General features: G+C 45.4%; 1 protein-coding gene across 1 annotated transcript in view; it reads right to left on the reverse strand.

Annotated features, from left to right (window-relative positions):
- Window positions 1-22,660, reverse strand: part of PHKG1 (phosphorylase kinase catalytic subunit gamma 1) — a 222,700-nt gene that overhangs the window by 30,653 nt on the left and 169,387 nt on the right. The window contains exons 6-7 of the mRNA XM_078683552.1: window positions 3,383-3,546; window positions 391-481 (exon numbers count right to left, since the gene is read on the reverse strand). Of these exons, the coding sequence (XP_078539678.1) occupies window positions 391-481; window positions 3,383-3,546 (255 nt within the window). The remainder of the gene's footprint in view (window positions 1-390; window positions 482-3,382; window positions 3,547-22,660) is intronic.

A 22,660-nucleotide genomic window follows, 5' to 3' on the forward strand; every position in this document is an offset into this window, starting at 1 on the left:
ATGATTTCTGTTTCGTGCATTGTCGACGGAGGGCATTCGAGGTGTTAGCATGCCAATAGTCAAATTTATAGTAAGGTGGTTGCGAGCGATTTCACCAGTGGGCTGGCATCTGATGTGCTCCATGAGCCAGAGAGACGAAGCAGAGATACACTGGCTGGTCTATGTCTAAAAGACATAACCTATTTACATAAATGTGATAAACATATTATAGAGGTATGCATCCCTTTTCTCAGATTCATCTGGTTTGGTTCAGTCCAATATTTCACCAGACTCTAATGAGCAGCCATCGCTAGTGCTATTTCCCACCTTATATCCAAACCCCTTCCAATCTAAACCGTGTTATCGCTATTAATTCACTAGATTTCCTACTGAATGACAGACTCTACTTACATGTCAATCTCTTTTCCGTACCCGGGGTGGTACTCGTCCATTGAGCACTGTATGATCTCAGGAGCTAAGTACCCTGGAGTACCACAGAGTTCTGCAAGAAGAGAGATTTTCATTTTTGATGAGAGGGGTCTGTAGGATGTTGTTTTAAACTAGAATAGCAGAGATCCTCTCTCGCAGCAGTAAAATATGGAAATTGCATTAATATTAGATAGCAAAATTAGTAAACGGGTGAAAGCTCTTAAGGATAGTGAACAACCTGGCCGGGGACTGGACCACTTTTGCATGTAATGTCATAGATACAATGTTATATAACACCCCCAAAAAAACACTCTTTCAAAATACTTCACAGGACCTATATTTCATACACTACATTGGTAAAGATGGGGAAACGAGTGGAAGCTTCCTGTTGAAGGTGCTGTAATTTGGTGGGTACATTCTTTGTGTCAGAGCCTCAGAGTAGAGTGGAGGAAATGCTGGAGGGAATTGTTTAAGGAGGGTGGATTGAACGAAAAATTAATTGTGCTAATGTAAGGAGTGTCAAGAATGTTAAAATCGCAATTTGAATTGAATTCTCAATTGTGGTGATTGTAACTGCTTGTTAATGTTTGAAATAAAATGATTAATTTAAAAAAATAACACACACTTACAGATATAGTTTTGAACATAATATCTAAAAACCCGTATAGACAGCAACACAGAAAGAGATCCCACACCACACGCTCATCCCTTGTCCACCAAAGTCTCTAAATCCTTATCCTTAGAAACATGTCTGGTAGTATGTATTGTAATGTGTAGTAGTGTGTGTTGTAATGTGTAGTGGGTGTTGCAAACAGAACAATTGATGGACAGAATGATGAACGATGTCAAACATTCACCCCAGTTCAGAGATCTCGGCTTAAATCCATTGTGTTTTTTTGCTCCCCCTGCCATTCCAGTTTAAACCCAGCCATGTGCAAATCAGTCTTGACCCTGTTTTGGGAACAGTCCAGCCCGAACTGCCATGCCAGGTTCTCCCTGGACTGAAAAACAAGTATCCTAAGACCGATTTCAGGGTTTCACCCCTCATCAGCCAGGCCAGTTTGACTCCAGTGGTATGGAGAGCACACGACCCACGTCTGAGCAGTCCCCATCCCACTCAGGATGACAAATGCAAAAACAACAATTGATGGACAGAATGTTGAACAATGTCAAACATTCACCCCAGTACAGAGATCTGAGCCTTAACCCATCATTTTTTTGCTCCCTATGCCATTCCAGTTTAAATCCAGCCATATTCAAATCAGTCTTGACCCTGTTCCCCATGGGACCAGTCCAGCCAAAACTGCCTTCTGCTTTTGTTGCCCTAAGTGGGAAGGGTATGCTTAGACGTGGCCCCCACGCTCACTACACCACTTGATTCAAGCTCACCTGGTTGATGAGGGGTGATGCCCCGAAACCGATTCCAGAATGCTTGTTTCCAGTCCAGGGAGGACAGGGTCAAGACTGATTTGCATATGGCTGGGTCCAAACTGGAGTGTCTGGTAAGCAAAAGAATGATGGATTAAACCCTGATTTGTGTGACTGGGGGTGAATTTTTTCATTGTTCAGCTTCCGTCCATTATTTGTTTCTTTTGCTTTTGTTGCCCTAAGTGGGAAGGGTATGCCCAGACGTGAGTTCTGTGCTCACTGCACCACTGGATTCAAGCTAGCCTGGCTGATGAGGGGTGATGCCCCGAAATCCGGTGGCAGGATGCTTGTTTCTGGTCCAGGGAGGACCCGGCTTGGCAGTTCTGGCTGGACTGTACCCATGAGGCACAGGGTTGAGGCTGATTTGCATATGGCCGGATCCAAACTGGGGTGGTGTGGTGAGCAAAATAACTATGGATTAAACCCAGATCTTTGTGACTGGGGGTGAATGTTTGCATTGCACAGCATTCTGTCCATCATGTATTCCTTTTGCTTGTGTTGCCGTAAGTGGGAAGGTATTCACAGACGTGGGTCATGTGCTCACTGCACCACTGGAGTCAAGCTAGCCTTACTGATGAGATACGAAATAGGTCCCAGGATGCTTGTTTCCAGGCCATGGAGGACCTGGCTTGGCAGTTCGGGCTGGACTGTTCTCATGAGGCACAGGGTCATGACTGACTTGCATATGGCTGGTTCCAAACTGGGGTGACGTGGTGAGCAAACGAAGATGGATTAAACACAGTTCTTTGTGACTGGGGGGGGTGAATGTTTTCATTGCTCAGCATTCCGTTCATCATTTGTTCCATTTGGTAATGTCTTATGGCAGACGGACACATCCACCCTGTCCTTAAAAGTCAATTACATTCTGGTTATTTTTCAGTGGCAGACACCCGAGAGTTTATTAAATAAAGACTTATACAACAATTACCAGACAATGTGTCAAACTGCAGCAATGGTGAAGGGCACACCCCGTTGTGCATTAGGACATCAGGGTTTGTTTAAGCATGTCACTTTCATAAAATTAAAATTATGGTAAACGAATAAAGAGGAATAACTAAAATATAAACCAAGGAGACAATTTCTCCTGTGAATGACTAGTTGACCCCCTCTGAATGGCTAATAGATTAGTACACCCTCGTGTATAATGTGCTTTGAACCAGGAGACACAGGTGATGAACTAATGTGTGTTCCACCATTTAAACTGTAGCAAAGGCAAGAAGTGTTATCCAGGTTACCGAAATTGCAGCAGTGGGTGAAAATGTTACACTGACATTTTTCAACCAATTATGCAATGCCATTTTCGCAGATGACTAGTGAAAAATTTCCTGGCGAAGCGCAGTACTGAGAAGCACTCATGATCTGTATTAAGGTGTTTTAACGTTTACTCACATGTCATTTTTTGTACGCTATGAAACACCTCCATCAGATCATTGGCAACAGATTGTACAGCTATTCAATAAATAGCCATATTGGTAAAATATAAGCCAAGCAGTAACCATACCACGAGGAATCAAATCCTGTAGAGACCTGAGGTAATATCTCTTACCTCTGAGTTTTTCCCCTTCAGAGATCTGAGAGGAAAAGCCAAAGTCGGTCAGCTTTATGTTCATGTCGTCATCGAGAAGGATGTTCTCTGGTTTGAGGTCTCTGTGAACAATGTTTAGGGAATGGAGGTAGGACACCACTTCCAGCAGAGCACGCATGATTTTCCTAGAGAAGTAAAGGAAAACAGAGTTGTTTCAATCTCTCATATAAAGTATAAGTGCAGGGATATAAAGTTTTCATTAAGAGTCTGACGTGGGTACTATTGAAGGATGGAACCGCCCCCCTCCCCTGTGCCTCTTTCTTTCACTACACTACACTATCAATGTCTTATCTCACTATTGAAGGTTCTTTTTCATCACTGCATGCTCCCTTTGTCGATATTATCATTTCTTCTCTTTCTTACTCCCATAACAAAGTGCAGCGTAGGACTGATCAGTGGTCAAAAAAGGCCATTTCATGCATATCTCCTAAAAGACTATTTTTGGCGCTCTGTCCATCGATCACCACCAGCAATCTAGGGTACCTTTGCAAACATCTCCCTTTATGCGCCCACCAACCACTCAATATCAGCCAATACTTTTTGATACAAGTCAAATGTCCACATATATGTCGCCCACAATTCAATCCCAGGGTACCTGGAAGAATCCCACTCACCACCCAAAGCAGAGCCCTCCAAAACCTTCCTCGAAACCCCTATTGAGTAACCCAGGATCGACTCCCAGAAAGCAAACAATGTATCTACCCATCTAGACATAATACACCATCTGTGTGCACTGCAAATCATTAAAGACTCAGACTGTTTAAACACTGCACCCTAGCTTTACCATGAAGGCAGGCGCCTCTGCGTAGCATAGAGACTCCCTGTGGGATTCACAATGATGGAAGTGAGACCGTGATCGCATGGATTTTTAACCTAATTTTGACACCTTTTACAATAGAAACAGAAATAAATAACAACCTTTGGAGAGAATTTTAAATATGGCCTCAATAGCCATAGTCCTTCCATGTGGCTTTTATAATTTCCCACTCCCAAAATCACCACCCAATACAGGATGTAGAAGGAGGCTGATGTGTGGGCTTCTGCTGATGAAAAAAAACTATTTTATGAAAACTCGTCCCCTTCTGCTGCTAACACAGCACATAGAGATAATCTCTGATTATCTCTGATACACGTTTGTGGAGTAATCTACTTGGATCTAACTGTTCTGCCTTTTTTACTCTTAAAATTCGTGTAGGTATATTGAGGTGGTGCGCTCTGAAGAAGACAGCCAAAGATAAATGAGTTTCTTTTAAAAGGCAGTAAGACTATTGCACAACAAATTTATCAGATTCCAGAATCAGTCTGAGCTTTCCTGTTTGTATGAACTGCTGAAGAAGCAATAAGTCTCTTAATTGGGTTCCTTTGTTTTCTGGTACAGGCGCTCTCTGCTAAGTATGTTTACATTTATCTGAGGATCTTCTAGCTGCATTGCAGGTAGGTTAGTTACAACATAGTACATACAAGTGGTGCTTTCAGTCCTTGCCCATTGCTGAAAACATACGTGTCAATAAAATCAAACAGTGAGTCGGTTGACCACACAGTAATGCAGAGGCTAGTGTGAAAAAAGATCTAAGAACATCCAGCCCATTAACCACATTTTTTCTCTTCAAGTATTAGGTTTTGATCTCATAACCTAGTGCATTTTGAAGTTAATTGGTCTTGGGAATCAATTGGTCAATAAACTCTAAAATATAAATTCTATTTTGGTGCTATAGCAATGACCCTTTTTCCAAGGAAAATGTAACTTAACTACATGTGTCCTGGCAGACAAATGCTGCAGGTCTCCTGTGTCTGTGAGTGATCTCTCCTATTGAGAAATGGAGCTATTGGTGCTGGAGCAGTGTCTTCTGCCACGCACATAAACTTGGTGAGGGGTAAGGGGAGATAGGTTTTGGATCCTTGGTCAACTGATTCGGTTAGGAAACCTCTGATAGGAATCTATGTTCTTCTTGCTCGGGTAGCTACCAATGTGAGCTTGAGCCGAGAGGATTATTGTTCTCTGGGGCATAGGAAAAGTAGGAAATGCACCAAAAACCCAAGCCAGTTTCCGAGGGGGCCAGTAATAGCGGTTCAGCCCCATTGTGAGTGACAAGGTCTATAGAAACACTGCACATCTGTCATGTTTTCTCTGAAGATTGTGGCTGGAAATCTTGGGTAGGTAACCCTAGGGGGAAATGTCAAATGTAGTACTCCCCTGTTAATTTCCCATTATTCATGCCCAGGTTCAACCAGTAATAGCCTTTCTTTTTCCACCTCTGAGGTTGACAGAAACCCCATTATCAGTACTGCCAGGGGCTTGGAATTACCACGCACAATACCGGAGCACTCCTAATGAAACCCTATATTGGTTAAGAGCCGTATCATCATAGGTAGAGTCTGTACCCTAAAATATACATTTTAAAAGCAGTAGTCGGGTCTCCCAGGGACTCAGTGTTGGTTGCCACAGTCTCTGGGTCACGTTTCAGTAGCCCTCTATCTATATATTTTCTCCATAACCTTTAAAGTGTTCACCCCAAGCTACTCATTCTCTCCGCCCAACATCAGAGGGCAGCAGAAATAAAGTGCATCATTAACACACCGGAAGACTGATGGGACTGTAGCGGCCAGCTCCATAGAAAAGGCTCATATTGAAAATCATGAGCCTTATGTACAAAGCTTTCTTGCTATAGCAAACCCGGTAATTTCCAAAATGACAGAGGTTTTGACTGCAAAAGAAGTCTTCTATATTTACAAAAGTAATTTTTATGTGTTGGGAAATTCTTTCAGACTTTAGTGATTCTTTCCAAATTGCATCTAGGAGAGGGCATAATAGAGGCGTCTGTCCCCCTCCTATTTCAAATTCTGAATTGTATCAACGATTTATGGCCGCAATTGCAGTTGAATACTACGGATGAGTCACGGACCTCCAAGTTGGGGTTGCAATAGATTCACAAAGAGGGTGGGGTGTACTTAGAATACCTTCCCCTTTTGGAAATCGTGTTGAGAGCCTTAAGGGGACCACTCCCTGTCCTTCTGAAATTCTTCAAAATAGAAAAAAAAATAAACATTTAAATATAAATATTTGTACACATAAGGAACATGGGCTGCTTTAATAAAAAAGATTTCCACTTTGGAATACAGTCATGGGGATGGTAATCTGCTGTCTCTTGCAGGTCATCATCCCGATGATTGCAGCCAATTTCAGAGGATTGCAAATTGTGACCTGCCTAATGGATGAGAAACACCTTTTATTATTATAATTAAACATACTAACTTTTACTATTAAAACTGTGGTAATGGTTACTTATTATTCCTTGCTCTGGTATGAAACCAAAGCATGTGAGGCAAATCACTGAATCCCCCTGCACCACAACTGTAATAACGTTAAAAAAAATGTGTAATAAAAACATACTACAAAACAACACATGTTCAGTTTAGAGCATGAAACCAGCAGTTGATACCGTTTCTATGGTAGTTACAAAAATCACCAATGACAGGCATTTAGGAGTAGTAAATAATTTTACTACTCCTAAAGGCCTTATGTGAATACCGAAAGTCGTAAAGTTAGGATTTTCTCTCAGTTTAGGAGTAGTAAAGTTAGGAATCCTAACTTCACTACTCCTAAATGCATTTTGTGAATACCAAAAGTCTTAAAGTTAGGATTTTGTCTCAGATTACTTTTGTGAATCGCACCCATCATTGCCAGCATTACTCAAGTTGTTTTTACACAACACATAAAGACCTCAAAGATTGGCTAGATGTGAGGGAAGATATGAATCGTTTTTTTTTATACCTTTCAGAGCACCATAACATCCCAAATCATTTTTTTCAGTCTGGTAATATTTTGTGTTTAATGGGTAAATCCTAGGTTCACCCCATACCCTAATACCAGGGACTAAGAAAGGTTATAGGAGACTATTTGATGGACTGTTAAGATTTATGATTAGGGCTTCCAGTTTTTTCAGACTATTCGCGTCTTATCTATATTTATCCATACCATATTGATTTTGTATTCTGTGAAAAAATGGAGTTGAAACCACTTTATATCAACATTTATTTTAGCTGATAAATTCACTGTTAAAAATTGGGTTGTTGGTTGGCAGAGGTATGCACTCTTTCTTGTCAGGCTAAGTCAGATACACAATAAAATATAATTACCTGTGCTCACCTTCTGGGAGCCTGACACACAGCAGTAATGCATATCTAAAGAGGCAATGTGTAAAGTATTTGTGCAACACACACACTGTAATACAATGAAAACACCACAAAAAGACTCCACCCAAGGTTAGACAAATAGACAAGAATTTTATAAATACATCAAGACCAAAATGACAACAATCCAATAACTACAAGAAGAGTTATACATTTTTACAGAATGAAATGACTTCTAGTGTTTAGAAGCAATAAGCACCAGTGGGGGTTATCTGGTTGTGCTGGACCAGGGCAAAGTCAACAATTTGGGCAGACCACAATGGACTGCGGGCCAGGGACAGGAGCCATGCAGGCACGGTGAACAGAGTACCTTGATGCTAATCGCAACAGCAACATGCAGAGTGCAGGTGATGCTTCTATTTTCTCCACGCAGTGCGTTGGTTCCATAGACGAAGCATCAAGCCCAGATGTGTTGGTTCTGAAGTGCAATGTGCTGGGTTTCTCCGAATAGCCAAGTGGATGCGTCCTTCTCCCCACAATGCTGCGGCGACGATGCACGGTTCCGATGCGTTGGGATCTCTAAGCGATTTGTTGGTTCCGATAGTGATGCGCCAATTCTACTCCCGCAACAGGGTCGATGCGGCGGTTCTGCTACACGCAGACTGGTGATGCGGCAATTTCTATGGTGCAAGTATCAGGGTCCACCTCCAGTGAAATAGGCACAGGAAAAGGTGTAGAGATTTAGATATCCCTGAGTCTGAAGCAATAGGAGGTAAGCCAACAAGTCCTAGGAGATCACTTCAGTTGCAAGCAGTGTCCAGCTCTCCCTTAACAGGGTCAGAGAGCAACAAACAGCAGGGCAGCACAGCAGAAAAGCAGGTCTTCCAGATCAGCAGTCCAGCAGAGCATCAGTCGTAGATGCGGCACAGCAGTTCTTCTGACAGACCTCAGTTACAGGTCCAGAAGTGTCTGATCTGGTGGGGCCCGTTGTGCCTTTGAAGTGGGAGTGACTTCAAAGACAGGTCTTCGAAGTGCAGAAAAGCCCTTTCTTCCCAGCCCTGGCTCCTAGACTAGCTGTGGTGGGTAAGCAGCCTTTGTGTGGGGACAGGCCATTGCCTATTCAGGTGTAAGGGTCAGCTTCTCTCTCCCTTCCTGCCCAGGAAAAGCCATTAGAATGCACATGGGTACTCAGACACACCTAACCTAGTTGTGTTTGTGGCTGTCTAGAGAGAAGCTGTCACCCACCCCAGACATGTTTTGGAGACAGGCTGCAGGCAGACAGAGCAGAGAAATGCCCACTTTCTAAAAGTGATACAAAAGGGGATGATGGACGGAGCGTTTAAACAAATCAAACACTCACCCCCAGTCAACTGATCTGGGTTTAATCCATCATCATTCTTTAGTTCACTCTGCCACCCCAGTTCAGACATGGCTATCTGCAAATCAGTCTGACCCTGTGCCTCATGGGAACAGTCCAGCCCGAACTGCCAAGCCATGTCTTCCCTGGACCGGAAACAAGCATCCTGGGACCGGTTTCGGATTCATAATCCTCATCAGCCAGGCTATCTTGAATCCAGTGGCAAAGTGAACAAGGGACTCACGTCTGAGCATACCCTGCCACACTTAGGGCGAACAAAGCGATACAAAAGGGGATGATGGACGGAGCGTTTGAACAAATCAAACACTCACCCCCAGTCAACTGATCTGGGTTTAATCCATCATCATTCTTTAGTTCACTCAGCCACCCCAGTTCAGACATGGCTATATGCAAATCAGTCTGACCCTGTGCCTCATGGGAATAGTCCTGCCCGAACTGCCAAGCCATGTCTTCCCTGGACCGGAAACAAGCATCCTGGGACCGGTTTCGGATTCATAATCCTCATCAGCCAGGCTATCTTGAATCCAGTGGCCAAGTGAACAAGGGACTCACGTCTGAGCAAACCCTGCCACACTTAGGGCGGACAAAGCGATACAAAAGGGGATGATGGACGGAGCGTTTGAACAAATCAAACACTCACCCCCAGTCAACTGATCTGGGTTTAATCCATCATCATTCTTTAGTTCACTCAGCCACCCCAGTTCAGACATGGCTATATGCAAATCAGTCTGACCCTGTGCCTCATGGGAACAGTCCAGCCCGAACTGCCAAGCCATGTCTTCCCTGGACCGGAAACAAGCATCCTGGGACCGGTTTCGGATTCATAATCCTCATCAGCCAGGCTATCTTGAATCCAGTGGCCAAGTGAACAAGGGACTCACGTCTGAGCATACCCTGCCACACTTAGGGCGAACAAAGTGATACAAAAGGGGATGATGGACGGAGCGTTTGAACAAATCAAACACTCACCCCCAGTCAACTGATCTGGGTTTAATCCATCATCATTCTTTAGTTCACTCAGCCACCCCAGTTCAGACATGGCTATCTGCAAATCAGTCTGACCCTGTGCCTCATGGGAACAGTCCAGCCCGAACTGCCAAGCCATGTCTTCCCTGGACCGGAAACAAGCATCCTGGGACCGGTTTCGGATTCATAATCCTCATCAGCCAGGCTATCTTGAATCCAGTGGCCAAGTGAACAAGGGACTCACGTCTGAGCATACCCTGCCACACTTAGGGCGAACAAAGCGATACAAAAGGGGATGATGGACGGAGCGTTTGAACAAATCAAACACTCACCCCCAGTCAACTGATCTGGGTTTAATCCATCATTATTCTTTAGTTCACTCAGCCACCCCAGTTCAGACATGGCTATATGCAAATCAGTCTGACCCTGTGCCTCATGGGAATAGTCCTGCCCGAACTGCCAAGCCATGTCTTCCCTGGACCGGAAACAAGCATCCTGGGACCGGTTTCGGATTCATAATCCTCATCAGCCAGGCTATCTTGAATCCAGTGGCCAAGTGAACAAGGGACTCACGTCTGAGCATACCCTGCCACACTTAGGGCGAACAAAGCGATACAAAAGGGGATTATGGACGGAGCGTTTGAACAAATCAAGCACTCACCCCGAGTCAACTGATCTGGGTTTAATCCATCATCATTCTTTAGTTCACTCAGCCACCCCAGTTCAGACATGGCTATATGCAAATCAGTCTGACCCTGTGCCTCATGGGAACAGTCCAGCCCGAACTGCCAAGCCATGTCTTCCCTGGACCGGAAACAAGCATCCTGGGACCGGTTTCGGATTCATAATCCTCATCAGCCAGGCTATCTTGAATCCAGTGGCCAAGTGAACAAGGGACTCACGTCTGAGCATACCCTGCCACACTTAGGGCGAACAAAGCGATACAAAAGGGGATGATGGACGGAGCGTTTGAACAAATCAAACACTCACCCCCAGTCAACTGATCTGGGTTTAATCCATTATCATTCTTTAGTTCACTCAGCCACCCCAGTTCAGACATGGCTATATGCAAATCAGTCTGACCCTGTGCCTCATGGGAACAGTCCAGCCCGAACTGCCAAGCCATGTCTTCCCTGGACCGGAAACAAGCATCCTGCAATCGGTTTCGGATTCATAATCCTCATCAGCCAGGCTATCTTGAATCCAGTGGCCAAGTGAACAAGGGACTCACGTCTGAGCATACCCTGCCACACTTAGGGCGAACAAAGCGATACAAAAGGGGATAATGGACGGAGCGTTTGAACAAATCAAACACTCACCCCCAGTCAACTGATCTGGGTTTAATCCATCATCATTCTTTAGTTCACTCAGCCACCCCAGTTCAGACATGGCTATATGCAAATCAGTCTGACCCTGTGCCTCATGGGAACAGTCCAGCCCGAACTGCCAAGCCATGTCTTCCCTGGACCGGAAACAAGCATCCTGGGACCGGTTTCGGATTCATAATCCTCATCAGCCAGGCTATCTTGAATCCAGTGGCCACGTGAACAAGGGACTCACGTCTGAGCATACCCTGCCACACTTAGGGCGAACAAAGCGATACAAAAGGGGATGATGGACGGAGCGTTTGAACAAATCAAACACTCACCCCCAGTCAACTGATCTGGGTTTAATCCATCATCATTCTTTAGTTCACTCAGCCACCCCAGTTCAGACATGGCTATATGCAAATCAGTCTGACCCTGTGCCTCATGGGTACAGTCCAGCCCGAACTGCCAAGCCATGTCTTCCTGGACCGGAAACAAGCATCCTGGGACCGGTTTCGGATTCATAATCCTCATCAGCCAGGTTATCTTGAATCCAGTGGCTAAGTGAACAAGGGACTCACGTCTGAGCATACCCTGCCACACTTAGGGCGAACAAAGCGATACAAAAGGGGATGATGGACGGAGCGTTTGAACAAATCAAACACTCACCCCCAGTCAACTGATATGGGTTTAATCCATCATCATTCTTTAGTTCACTCAGCCACCCCAGTTCAGACATGGCTATATGCAAATCAGTCTGACCCTGTGCCTCATGGGAACAGTCCAGCCCGAACTGCCAAGCCATGTCTTCCCTGGACCGGAAACAAGCATCCTGGGACCGGTTTCGGATTCATAATCCTCATCAGCCAGGCTATCTTGAATCCAGTGGCCAAGTGAACAAGGGACTCACGTCTGAGCATACCCCGCCACACTTAGGGCGAACAAAGCGATGCAAAAGGGGATGATGGACGGAGCGTTTGAACAAATCAAACACTCACCCCCAGTCAACTGATCTGGGTTTAATCCATCATCATTCTTTAGTTCACTCAGCCACCCCAGTTCAGACATGGCTATATGCAAATCAGTCTGACCCTGTGCCTCATGGGAACAGTCCAGCCCGAACTGCCAAGCCATGTCTTCCCTGGACCGGAAACAAGCATCCTGGGACCGGTTTCGGATTCATAATCCTCATCAGCCAGGCTATCTTGAATCCAGTGGCTAAGTGAACAAGGAACTAACGTCTGAGCATACCCTGCCACACTTAGGGCGAACAAAGCGATACAAAAGGGGATGATGGACGGAGCGTTTGAACAAATCAAACACTCACCCCCAGTCAACTGATCTGGGTTTAATCCATCATCATTCTTTAGTTCACTTAGCCACCCCAGTTCAGACATGGCTATATGCAAATCAGTCTGACCCTGTGCCTTATGGGAACAGTCCAGCCCGAACTGCCAAGCCATGTCTTCCCTGGACCGGAAACAAGCATCCTGGGACCGGTTTCGGATTCATAATCCTCATCAGCCAGGCTATATTGAATCCAGTGGCTAAGTGAACAACGGACTCACGTCTGAGCATACCCTGCCACACTTAGGGCGAACAAAGCGATACAAAAGGGGATGATGGACGGAGCGTTTGAACAAATCAAACACTCACCCCCAGTCAACTGATCTGGGTTTAATCCATCATCATTCTTTAGTTCACTCAGCCACCCCAGGTCAGACATGGCTATATGCAAATCAGTCTGACCCTGTGCCTCATGGGAACAGTCCAGCCCGAACTGCCAAGCCATGTCTTCCCTGGACCGGAAACAAAGCATCCTGGGACCGGGGCCTGGCTGATGAGGATTATGAATCCGAAACCGGTCCCAGGATGCTTGTTTCCGGTCCAGGGAAGACATGGCTTGGCAATTCGGGCTGGACTGTTCCCATGAGGCACAGGGTCAGACTGATTTGCATATAGCCATGTCTGAACTGGGGTGGCTGAGTGAACTAAAGAATGGTGATGGATTAAACCCAGATCAGTTGACTGGGGGTGAGTGTTTGATTTGTTCAAGCACTCCGTCCATCATCCCCTTTTGTATCGTTTTGTTCTCCCTAAGTGTGGCAGGGTATGCTCAGAAGTGAGTCCCTTGTTCACTTAGCCACTGGATTCAAGATATTCTGGCTGATGAGGATTATGAATCCGAAACCGGTCCCAGGATGCTTGTTTCCGATCCAGGGAAGACATGGCTTGGCAGTTCGGGCTGGACTGTTCCCATGAGGCACAGGGTCAAACTGATTTGCATATAGCCATGTCTGAAATGGGGTGGCTGAGTGAACTAAAGAATGGTGATGGATTAAACCCAGATCAGTTGACTAGGGGTGTGTGTTTTTTTATTTGTTCAAGTGCTCCGTCCATCATCCCCTTTTGTATCGCTTTGTTCGCCCTAAGTGTGGCAGGGTATGCTCAGACGTGTGTCCCTTGTTCACTTAGCCACTGGATTCAAGATAGCCTGGCTGATGAGGATTATGAATCCGAAACCGGTCCCAGGATGCTTGTTTCCGGTCCAGGGAAGACATGGCTTGGCAGTTCGGGCTGGACTGTTCCCATGAGGCACAGGGTCAGACTGATTTGCATATAGCCATGTCTGAACTGAGGTGGCTGAGTGAACTAAAGAATGGTGATGGATTAAACCCAGATCAGTTGACTGGGGGTGAGTGTTTGATTTGTTCAAGCGCTCCGTCCATCATCCCCTTTTGTATCGCTTTGTTCGCCCTAAGTGTGGCAGCGTATGCTCAGACGTGAGTCCCTTGTTCACTTAGCCACTGGATTCAAGATAGCCTGGCTTATGAGGATTATGAATCCGAAACCGGTCCCAGGATGCTTGTTTCCGGTCCAGGGAAGACATGGCTTGGCAGTTCGGGCTGGACTGTTCCCATGAGGCACAGGGTCAGACTGATTTGCATATAGCCATATCTGAACTGGGGTGGCTGAGTGAACTAAAGAATGGTGATGGATTAAACCCAGATCAGTTGACTGGGGGTGAGTGTTTGATTCGTTCAAGCGCTCCGTCCATCATCCCCTTTTGTATCGCTTTGTTTGCCCTAAGTGTGGCAGGGTATGCTCAGACGTGAGTCCCTTGTTCACTTAGCCACTGGATTCAAGATAGCCTGGCTGAAGAGGATTATGAATCCGAAACCGGTCCCAGGATGCTTGTTTCCGGTCCAGGGAAGACATGGCTTGGCAGTTCGGGCTGGACTGTTCCCATGAGGCACAGGGTCAGACTGATTTGCATATAGCCATGTCTGAACTGGGGTGGCTGAGTGAACTAAACAATGGTGATGGATTAAACCCAGATCAGTTGACTGGGGGTGAGTGTTTGATTTGTTCAAGCGCTCCGTCCATCATCCCCTTTTGTATCGCTTTGTTCACCCTAAGTGTGCAGGGTATGCTCAGACGTGAGTCCCTTGTTCACTTAGCCACTGGATTCAAGATAGCCTGGCTGATGAGGATTATGATTCCGAAACCAGTCCCAGGATGCTTGTTTCCGGTCCAGGGAAGACATGGCTTGGCAGTTCGGGCTGGACTGTTCCCATGAGGCACAGGGTCAGACTGAGTTGCATATAGCCATGTCTGAACTGGGGTGGCTGAGTGAACTAAAGAATGGTGATGGATTAAACCCAGATGAGTTGACTGGGGGTGAGTGTTTGATTTGTTCAAGCGCTCCGTCCATCATCCCCTTTTGTATCGCTTTGTTCGCCCTAAGTGTGGCAGGGTATGCTCAGACGTGAGTCCCTTGTTCACTTAGCCACTGGATTCAAGATAGCCTGGCTGATGAGGATTATGAATCCGAAACCGGTCCCAGGATGCTTGTTTCCGGTCCAGGGAAGACATAGCTTGGCAGTTCGGGCTGGACTGTTCCCATGAGGCACAGGGTCAGACTGATTTGCATATAGCCATGTCTGAACTGGGGTGGCTGAGTGAACTAAAGAATGGTGATGGATTAAACCCAGATCAGTTGACTGGGGGTGAGTGTTTGATTTGTTCAAGCGTGCCGTCCATCATCCCCTTTTTTATCGCACTTTCTAAAAGTAGAATTTCTAAAATAGTATGTTAAATCCAACTTTACCAGTAAGGAGGAATTATCATTACCAATCCAAAGAAATAAAACATGACTCAACTGCTCTTTTCTAATCAGGAATTACAGCCTAAAAGTGTGTTAAGGGATTCCCAATGTTAACCTGTGAGAGCAGTAGGCCTTAGAGGAGTGAAAAATTAATTTAGGAGTTTTTCACTACCAGGAAATGCAAACTTAAAAGTGCATGTCCTATCTTTTTCCTACACAGCACCCGGCCATGTTGACTACCTAGGGCCTACCTTAGGGGTGACTTATGTGTAATAAATGGGGAGTTTAGGGCTTGACAAAAGGTTTTAAATGCCAAGTCGACTGCACACAAAGGCTCTACAGTGGCAGGCCTGAGACATGTTTAAAGGGCTACTTGTGTGGGTGGTAAATTCTGTGCTGCAGGCCCACTAATAGCATTTAATTTACAGTCCCTGGGGAAAAACCACCATAAGGATGACAGGTCCCGCACACTCACTTGGTTGTTGGGTTTTATATTATAAATAAGGCTCCCTGTTTTCCATTTTTACTGATTTTTACAGATAAATACAGACAGAAAAACATTTATTTTCCTGTCTGTATTTATTTTTAAATGTGGATAAAAACGGAAATTGGTTTGGTTTGAGTCATTCAAAATGCTGTCAATCATGACTGCCAGCCGAATAGCTGTGCCGATTGACAGGTAAGGGGATTTTAAAAAATAGGGATTTTAGTAAAGAGCCTTAAACAGCAGTAGATTTGCACAACCTTGATTCTAAAATTTACATATTTTCTTACAAGTGCATATTTTCCCATCTGAGTGTGTATATATCATTGAAACCTTTAAGGAGTTCAGGCACGAGTGCACATTAACTGGTTAAATAAATGCAGAAATATACACATTTCAGCTTAATTTTTTCACAAAATATAAAATAGATATGGATAAATACAGGTAAAATTAGCAAAAATAACTATGGATAAATACAGACGGAAATGACAAAAATAGAAATACCAATAACCCGGGAGCCCTAATTATAAACAGTCATATAGCATACAAAGTACTCATTATACAGTAACACTGTTGTGGAAACACGTTTATATCTGCAACTTTTTAAATATATCTCATACCTTTTTTAACTTATCATTTTGTAAGTATGTGCCGGTGTTGGCCAAACAGGCTTGGCTCAAAGTGTGGAAAGTCATAAATAACTTTTGTGGATATTTCCGTTTTCAAAAATAAATACAGATTTCAGCTTAATTTTTTCACAAAACATAAAATAGATATGGATAAATACAGGTAAAATTAGCAAAAATAACTATGGATAAATACAGACGGAAATGACAAAAATACAAATACCATAAACCCGGGAGCCCTAATTATAAACAGTCATATAGCATACAAAATACTCATTATACAGTAACACTGTTGTGGAAACACGTTTATATCTGCAACTTTTTAAATATATCTCATACCTTTTTTAACTTATCATTTTGTAAGTATGTGCCGGTGTTGGCCAAACAGGCTTGGCTCAAAGTGTGGAAAGTCATAAATAACTTTTGTGGATATTTCCGTTTTCAAAAATAAATACAGATAGGACTACACATTGTTTTCCATCTGTACTTATATGTAAAAATCAATAAAAACACAAAACTGGGAACCAAATTTATGATGCAATTCTTCTGTGCAATGTTCCCATTTATCTGCGATATTGTTCGTTTTTATTAGCTATTCCTTTGTCTAACATGTTTCCCTTTTCTCAAACCTGCCCACGGTCCCAAAGTTTCTCCTAAACTATCAGCCAGATTCATCAATGTCCCAATCTGCGATTCCTAAATTGCGAGAAAAAGCGAATCGCAATTAAGAAATCGCAGATTGGCATTCATGAATATTTGCGATAAAAAAAGCGATTCGCAATCGGCCGCAATCGCCGATTGCGAGTCCCCGAAAATCGCTAAATAATCGCATATTCAGCCGATACCCGCGTTGAAATTGCGATTTCGCAATTAGCGATATCGCAAATTGCGATCTCGCTAACTGCGAGATCGCAAAAACGGGAAGTCGCATCCTGAGCACAGTGATGACATCACAACCAGGAAGTAGGCAGGTTCCACCCTCATTCAGCAGTGAGAGCCTGAACTGGAAGCATCAGCATCAGAGGTCCCCTCCAGTGTGCCTACAGGAGTTTTTCAGGAGACACCCCAGTGGCAAGCATGTCTGAGGAAGCTGCAGCTGGATCTGCCAGTGGGAGAAAAAGAAAAAGAAAATTTTCTGAGCAAGAGCTCGAATTTTTAATTGAAGGAGTCTGCAAGGACTACAATCGGATCTTCAGGAAAGACTCGAGAAGGGTGCCCGAGGCCGATAAAAGGCGGCTATGGTTGCGCTTCCGCGCCAAAGTTAACTCTGTGGGGGTGACCAAGCGCTCCGTGGACGAACTTAAAAAACGCTGGTATGACCTCAGAGGGCGGTCAGAGGAGAAGATTGCGGAGAGGCTGGGGGAGCGTGTGGCGACAGGTGGAGGGGAGCCCACTGTCCCACCGAATACACCACTGGAGGACCGAGTGGAGGACACCATAAATCCGCAGGCATGCGTGGGTGTGACACAGCTTGACTCCTCCCGACTCACCCAAGACACACCAGGTAAGTGCCATGCGACTGCGACCCCCTGTCCCCTAACAATGTCCATGACTCCAGAGCCTCCCATATCAAACCCCAGTCGTGCAGCCAAAGCACACCACTAAAGCGCTATTGCATTGTGGGACATGTAGTCTGACCACAATTACCATCTTGCCCCATTAAGCCGACATGTTTAGTGAGAGTCAATCCTGCAGCGACTCAGGGAATGGTAGTCTGCATGCATGTAGGAAGCCTAAATGTGTAAGAAACATGTCACTAATCAACGTCCACTTTACATCACAGGTGGCGTAGAAGTCCCCAGCACAGACAGCGATGGCCTGGTTATGGACATCACGGAGGACACAGAGGGAGACACAAATCTATCCCCACAGCCCGGACCATCAGGGCAAGCTGCCGCACCAGCGCTCATCACACCACCTGCCCCTGTGGCTAGTGCCACCGTTGTGCCACCACGCGCTGCAGCAGCACTGCGCGTCACACAACCACCAGTGGGGCATGCAACACCAGCAGCAGTTCGCCAACCAACCGGCTGCTGTGAGGAGCCAGTCCAGCGGACTGGTGAGGGGTCAGCACACTAGCAATTCCCGTGCTGGTAGGGGACAAAATGTGCGAGCAGGTGGGCTCTCCATAGAGCGCCGGATGCTACATGTGCATCAGACGCAGGCCCGTCATCTCGGGGCTATCCACCTGCAACTGGACAAGACCGCCCTAAATGTTGCAGTAATGTCAGACCGCATGGAGAGGATGACAGCTGCTATGGAGGCCAACACACAGGCCATGAACAGGCAGCGGGATCTCAACGCCGCAGACACCACCAACTGCTGACCCGCCTGTCATCATACACGCGGTCCAACTACATAATAGGGAACGCAACCTCCCAGCTCTCGCGACGCTCCTTGGCCATGCAGGTCCAAATGGTCCAGTGCTGCCAGGACGTCGCGAGAGCTCTGGAGCATGTGTCAACAGCAGTCCAGGGCATGCAGGCTGCCGGCCTTGGCCGGGAGGGGGGGGCTGAAGACACAAGTGAGGCTACATCCAGCCATAGCAGCCAGTCCATTCCACCCGTGGTAGCACCCCGGCACAGCAGCAGGCCCTCTGCTGCCTCACGGCCTAATCAGGAGGAGGATGGGGAAAGGATTCTGGGAGCATCTGCCCGGAGGCGGCTTTGAACATTATAACTTTAACATGAGGGGCCATGCTGCTGCTACAAGCATGCCCTCCTGAAGAACAGACATATGACGCAATATGTCATTCATGTACCAGTTAGCAGAATGCCAAGTTTATTGTGCTGTAACAATTACAAAAATTCTGACTAACTTAATCTGACTCATGTCATTATTAATGTTGTCATGCATGAGTTAGGTAATGGGTGTGGGGAGTGGGTGCACTAGAAATAGTTCATGCAGATTTGGTTGCGCCGCATGTGTCCTTCTGCAGGATTCTCGCCGCGTGCGTGACGCACATGTGCAGGTGGTCGGTTGTCCCCTTCCGACTCACTGCCAGAGATGTCAACAGGTATCCTGCGCTTGGTTGCAATGTTGTGGAGGATTGCACACACGGCCACGATGAGGCAGCAGACCTCTGGATCGTATTTGATGGCCCCACCAGTCTTGTGCAGTATGCGGAATCTGCTTTTCAAAAGGCCAAATGTCCTCTCAATGCAATTTCTTGTGCGGATGTGTGCTGCATTGTAACGCCGTTGCTGTGGTGTTGCAGGGTTGAGGTATAGTGTGAGGAGGTACTCACGGAGAGCGTAGCCGCTGTCACCTGAATGATAGGAGCAGAGGGTGAGTGCCTGTGCGGCGCAGCTACATTATCACAGTGTAATATTGTGGGGCATGTGTACTTAAAAGAGTAGACCAGGTCTGAAAAGTGGTGTGTGTCTAAACAAATGACTGTGAAGCAATTGGATGTAAGTGTAGGCGAAAAGGGCTGCTGAGTCACAGAGGTTTGAATAAATCCCATCAGACCACCCAGTTGGTGGAGTTTCATCATATGGGAATTGATGAATGCTCAAAACCTCTCCTGACCATGTAGTGCCAGGATAACATCACAACTCTATGTGTGTCGTTCCTCAACATAATAGTGTTAATAAAGTGTAGTGCTCAGATAATTGTGATAAATAAAATTGACTACTAAGACTCAGAAAATTTTTCAAATAGAAATCTAGGTGTCAAGAGTTTAAAAACACGCCTAGTAGTTGAGAATAGATACTACCCTGTGGCGCTAAGCAAGATGGTCGACATGTTTCAGCCATATGGGGGACTACCCCGGCTTTCTTCAGGACCTTTTATGTGGAATTGCTACTACAACTGACAGTGATTGTGATATGAGGAACAGAAAAAATGTTTGTACTTATAAGACATCACATATCTACCAGGAACTTTGCGCTCCAATGTTCGCTGGCGGAAGAGGGACAAGACTTCTTCCCAGCTTTGTGTGGGTGACGACCTCACCTCACCCGGCAACCGCTCGGGAGAATGAGGCCCCGCTCTATCCGTCGGTGCCCCTCATGTTGACCGAGGTCTTGTCTCTATTCTCAACTACTAGGCGTGTTTTTAAACTCTTGACACCTAGATTTCTATTTGAAAAAATTTCTGAGTCTTAGTAGTCAATTTTATTTATCACAATTATCTGAGCACTACACTTTATTAACACTATTATGTTGAGGAACGACACACATAGAGTTGTGATGTTATCCTGGCACTACATGGTCAGGAGAGGTTTTGAGCATTCATCAATTCCCATATGATGAAACTCCACCAACTGGGTGGTCTGATGGGATTTATTCAAACCTCTGTGACTCAGCAGCCCTTTCGCCTACACTTACATCCAATTGCTTCACAGTCATTTGTTTAGACACACACCACTTTTCAGGCCTGGTCTACTCTTTTGAGTGTTATGTATCCTAAGTATGGGGAGTGAGTAGACAGGTCGTTAAACATTCCCCTCGACCCTCCACACCTTTGTTTTTTTAGCATGTGTACTTACCCAGTAGGTGTCCTTCACCAAAGTCTCCCCTGGCCAGTCGTGTGCGAATGCCACTGTGCCGGAATATGAAGGAGTCATGTGTGCTCCCCGGGTACTGTGCCACTATGTCCGTGATGATTGTCTTTGCATTGCACACCATCTGGATATTGAGGGAGTGGTATGACTTGCGGTTGCGATACATGTATTCCGTTTGTGCTGGTGGGCAGATGTGGATGTGGGTACAGTCAATGCATCCTATTATATGTGGAAATTGGGCTACATTGTAAAATTGCAGCTTGGTGTCATTCAAGTCCTGTTGGCTGGTGGGGAATGAGATGTAGTGGTGTAGCCGGGTCAGCATGGCCTCCAGGAAACTCCTTAGGCAGCAGGACATGGTGGGCTGGGATATCCCCCCTGCGACAGCGACTATCCCCTGGAAGCTTCCAGAGGCCAGTAGGTGCAGGCTGCACAATGCCTGCACATAGGTGGGAACGGCATTGGTCCTCCTTGTTGGGTGCTGCATCAGGGGGTCTAGGTCCTGGATCAGCTTGATGATCATTGCCCCATTCAGGCGGTACTTCGCGTAAATTTGCTCCCTAGTTTGGCCCAGAAGGGTGACCCGCACACGGAATATCCGCTCCTGGATCCTACGTCTGTTCCGTGCTGCTCGCTGTAGCCTTCGCCGCCTGACCACCATGTAGAGTCCTGGCATTGTGAGAGTCCTCAGGCTCCAGCTGCATGTCCTTAAGTGTGTTTGGTCAGGCCTGCACCTGTTTGTAATTTTCTAACGTTTTAAAAAAAAAAAAAAAAATTATTCTTACTGGTTACCACCTGATTTGGGTTCTCCCTAAATTGCGCGTCACAAATAGCTATTTTCGGGTTTTTCGCAATATGCGATTTTTCGTGAATGGCGATTGCGATTATTTTGCGAGTTCGCAAATGAATTCGCAGAATCCATGGTTTATCGCTATTTCAGAATCGCAAATGGGCTTGTTCCTGGATTCTGCGAATTTATTTGCGGACTCGCAAAATTTATGCTGCGAATTCGCTATTTTGGATTTTACACTATCATGAATCCCTTTCTTTGAAATTGCGATCGCAATAGCTAATTCGCAGCTATTGCGATCGCAATTTTGCTTCATGAATCTAGCTGTATATTGCTTAATCTTTCTGCCTCGTTTTGCTTTTTTTGGTTGATATTTAATAATAATGACACTTAATCTTGAATGCCTATTAAAGTCATCTGTGTCATCAACGAAACCCCTTTCACTAAAACATACCATAAACTGCTGCAATAGAGAAATATCTTCCACCAAGTTATCCTCTTTGGTATCCTACCAGCTTTCCTAATCGTGTGCACTTAAGATGACAAAGGAAGGCTGTGTTCATTTTCTCGTTATGTTTTCTATTGCAAACCGTTTCTAGGTTTAGCCTCCGGCAAATTATTCGCCATCGTTTAATGTGTCTGTCAGAATTTTGCTCCCTAATTGACAAATACATTGAGTTTATTTGCCCTTCCTTTCATATTCGACCTGATCTCCTGCACATCCTTGAACCATTCTCGTTTCCATGTCTATCTTCATATTATCTAGCACTATTTACTTTTTGCAGTTTAGCACCTGCTTCAGATTCTAAAATTCAATATTTTCAGTTATGCACCAACCAACAGCCCTACAATTAGCTTCTCTTATTAGCTTCACATATCTTCACAACTGCTTTTTGTTTCTTTTTTGTTAAAAGAATCTGTGGTATTAAACATCGCTGCTTC

The sequence above is a fragment of the Lissotriton helveticus genome, chromosome 3_1 (assembly GCF_964261635.1).
Source record: "Lissotriton helveticus chromosome 3_1, aLisHel1.1, whole genome shotgun sequence".
NCBI lineage: Eukaryota > Metazoa > Chordata > Amphibia > Caudata > Salamandridae > Lissotriton > Lissotriton helveticus.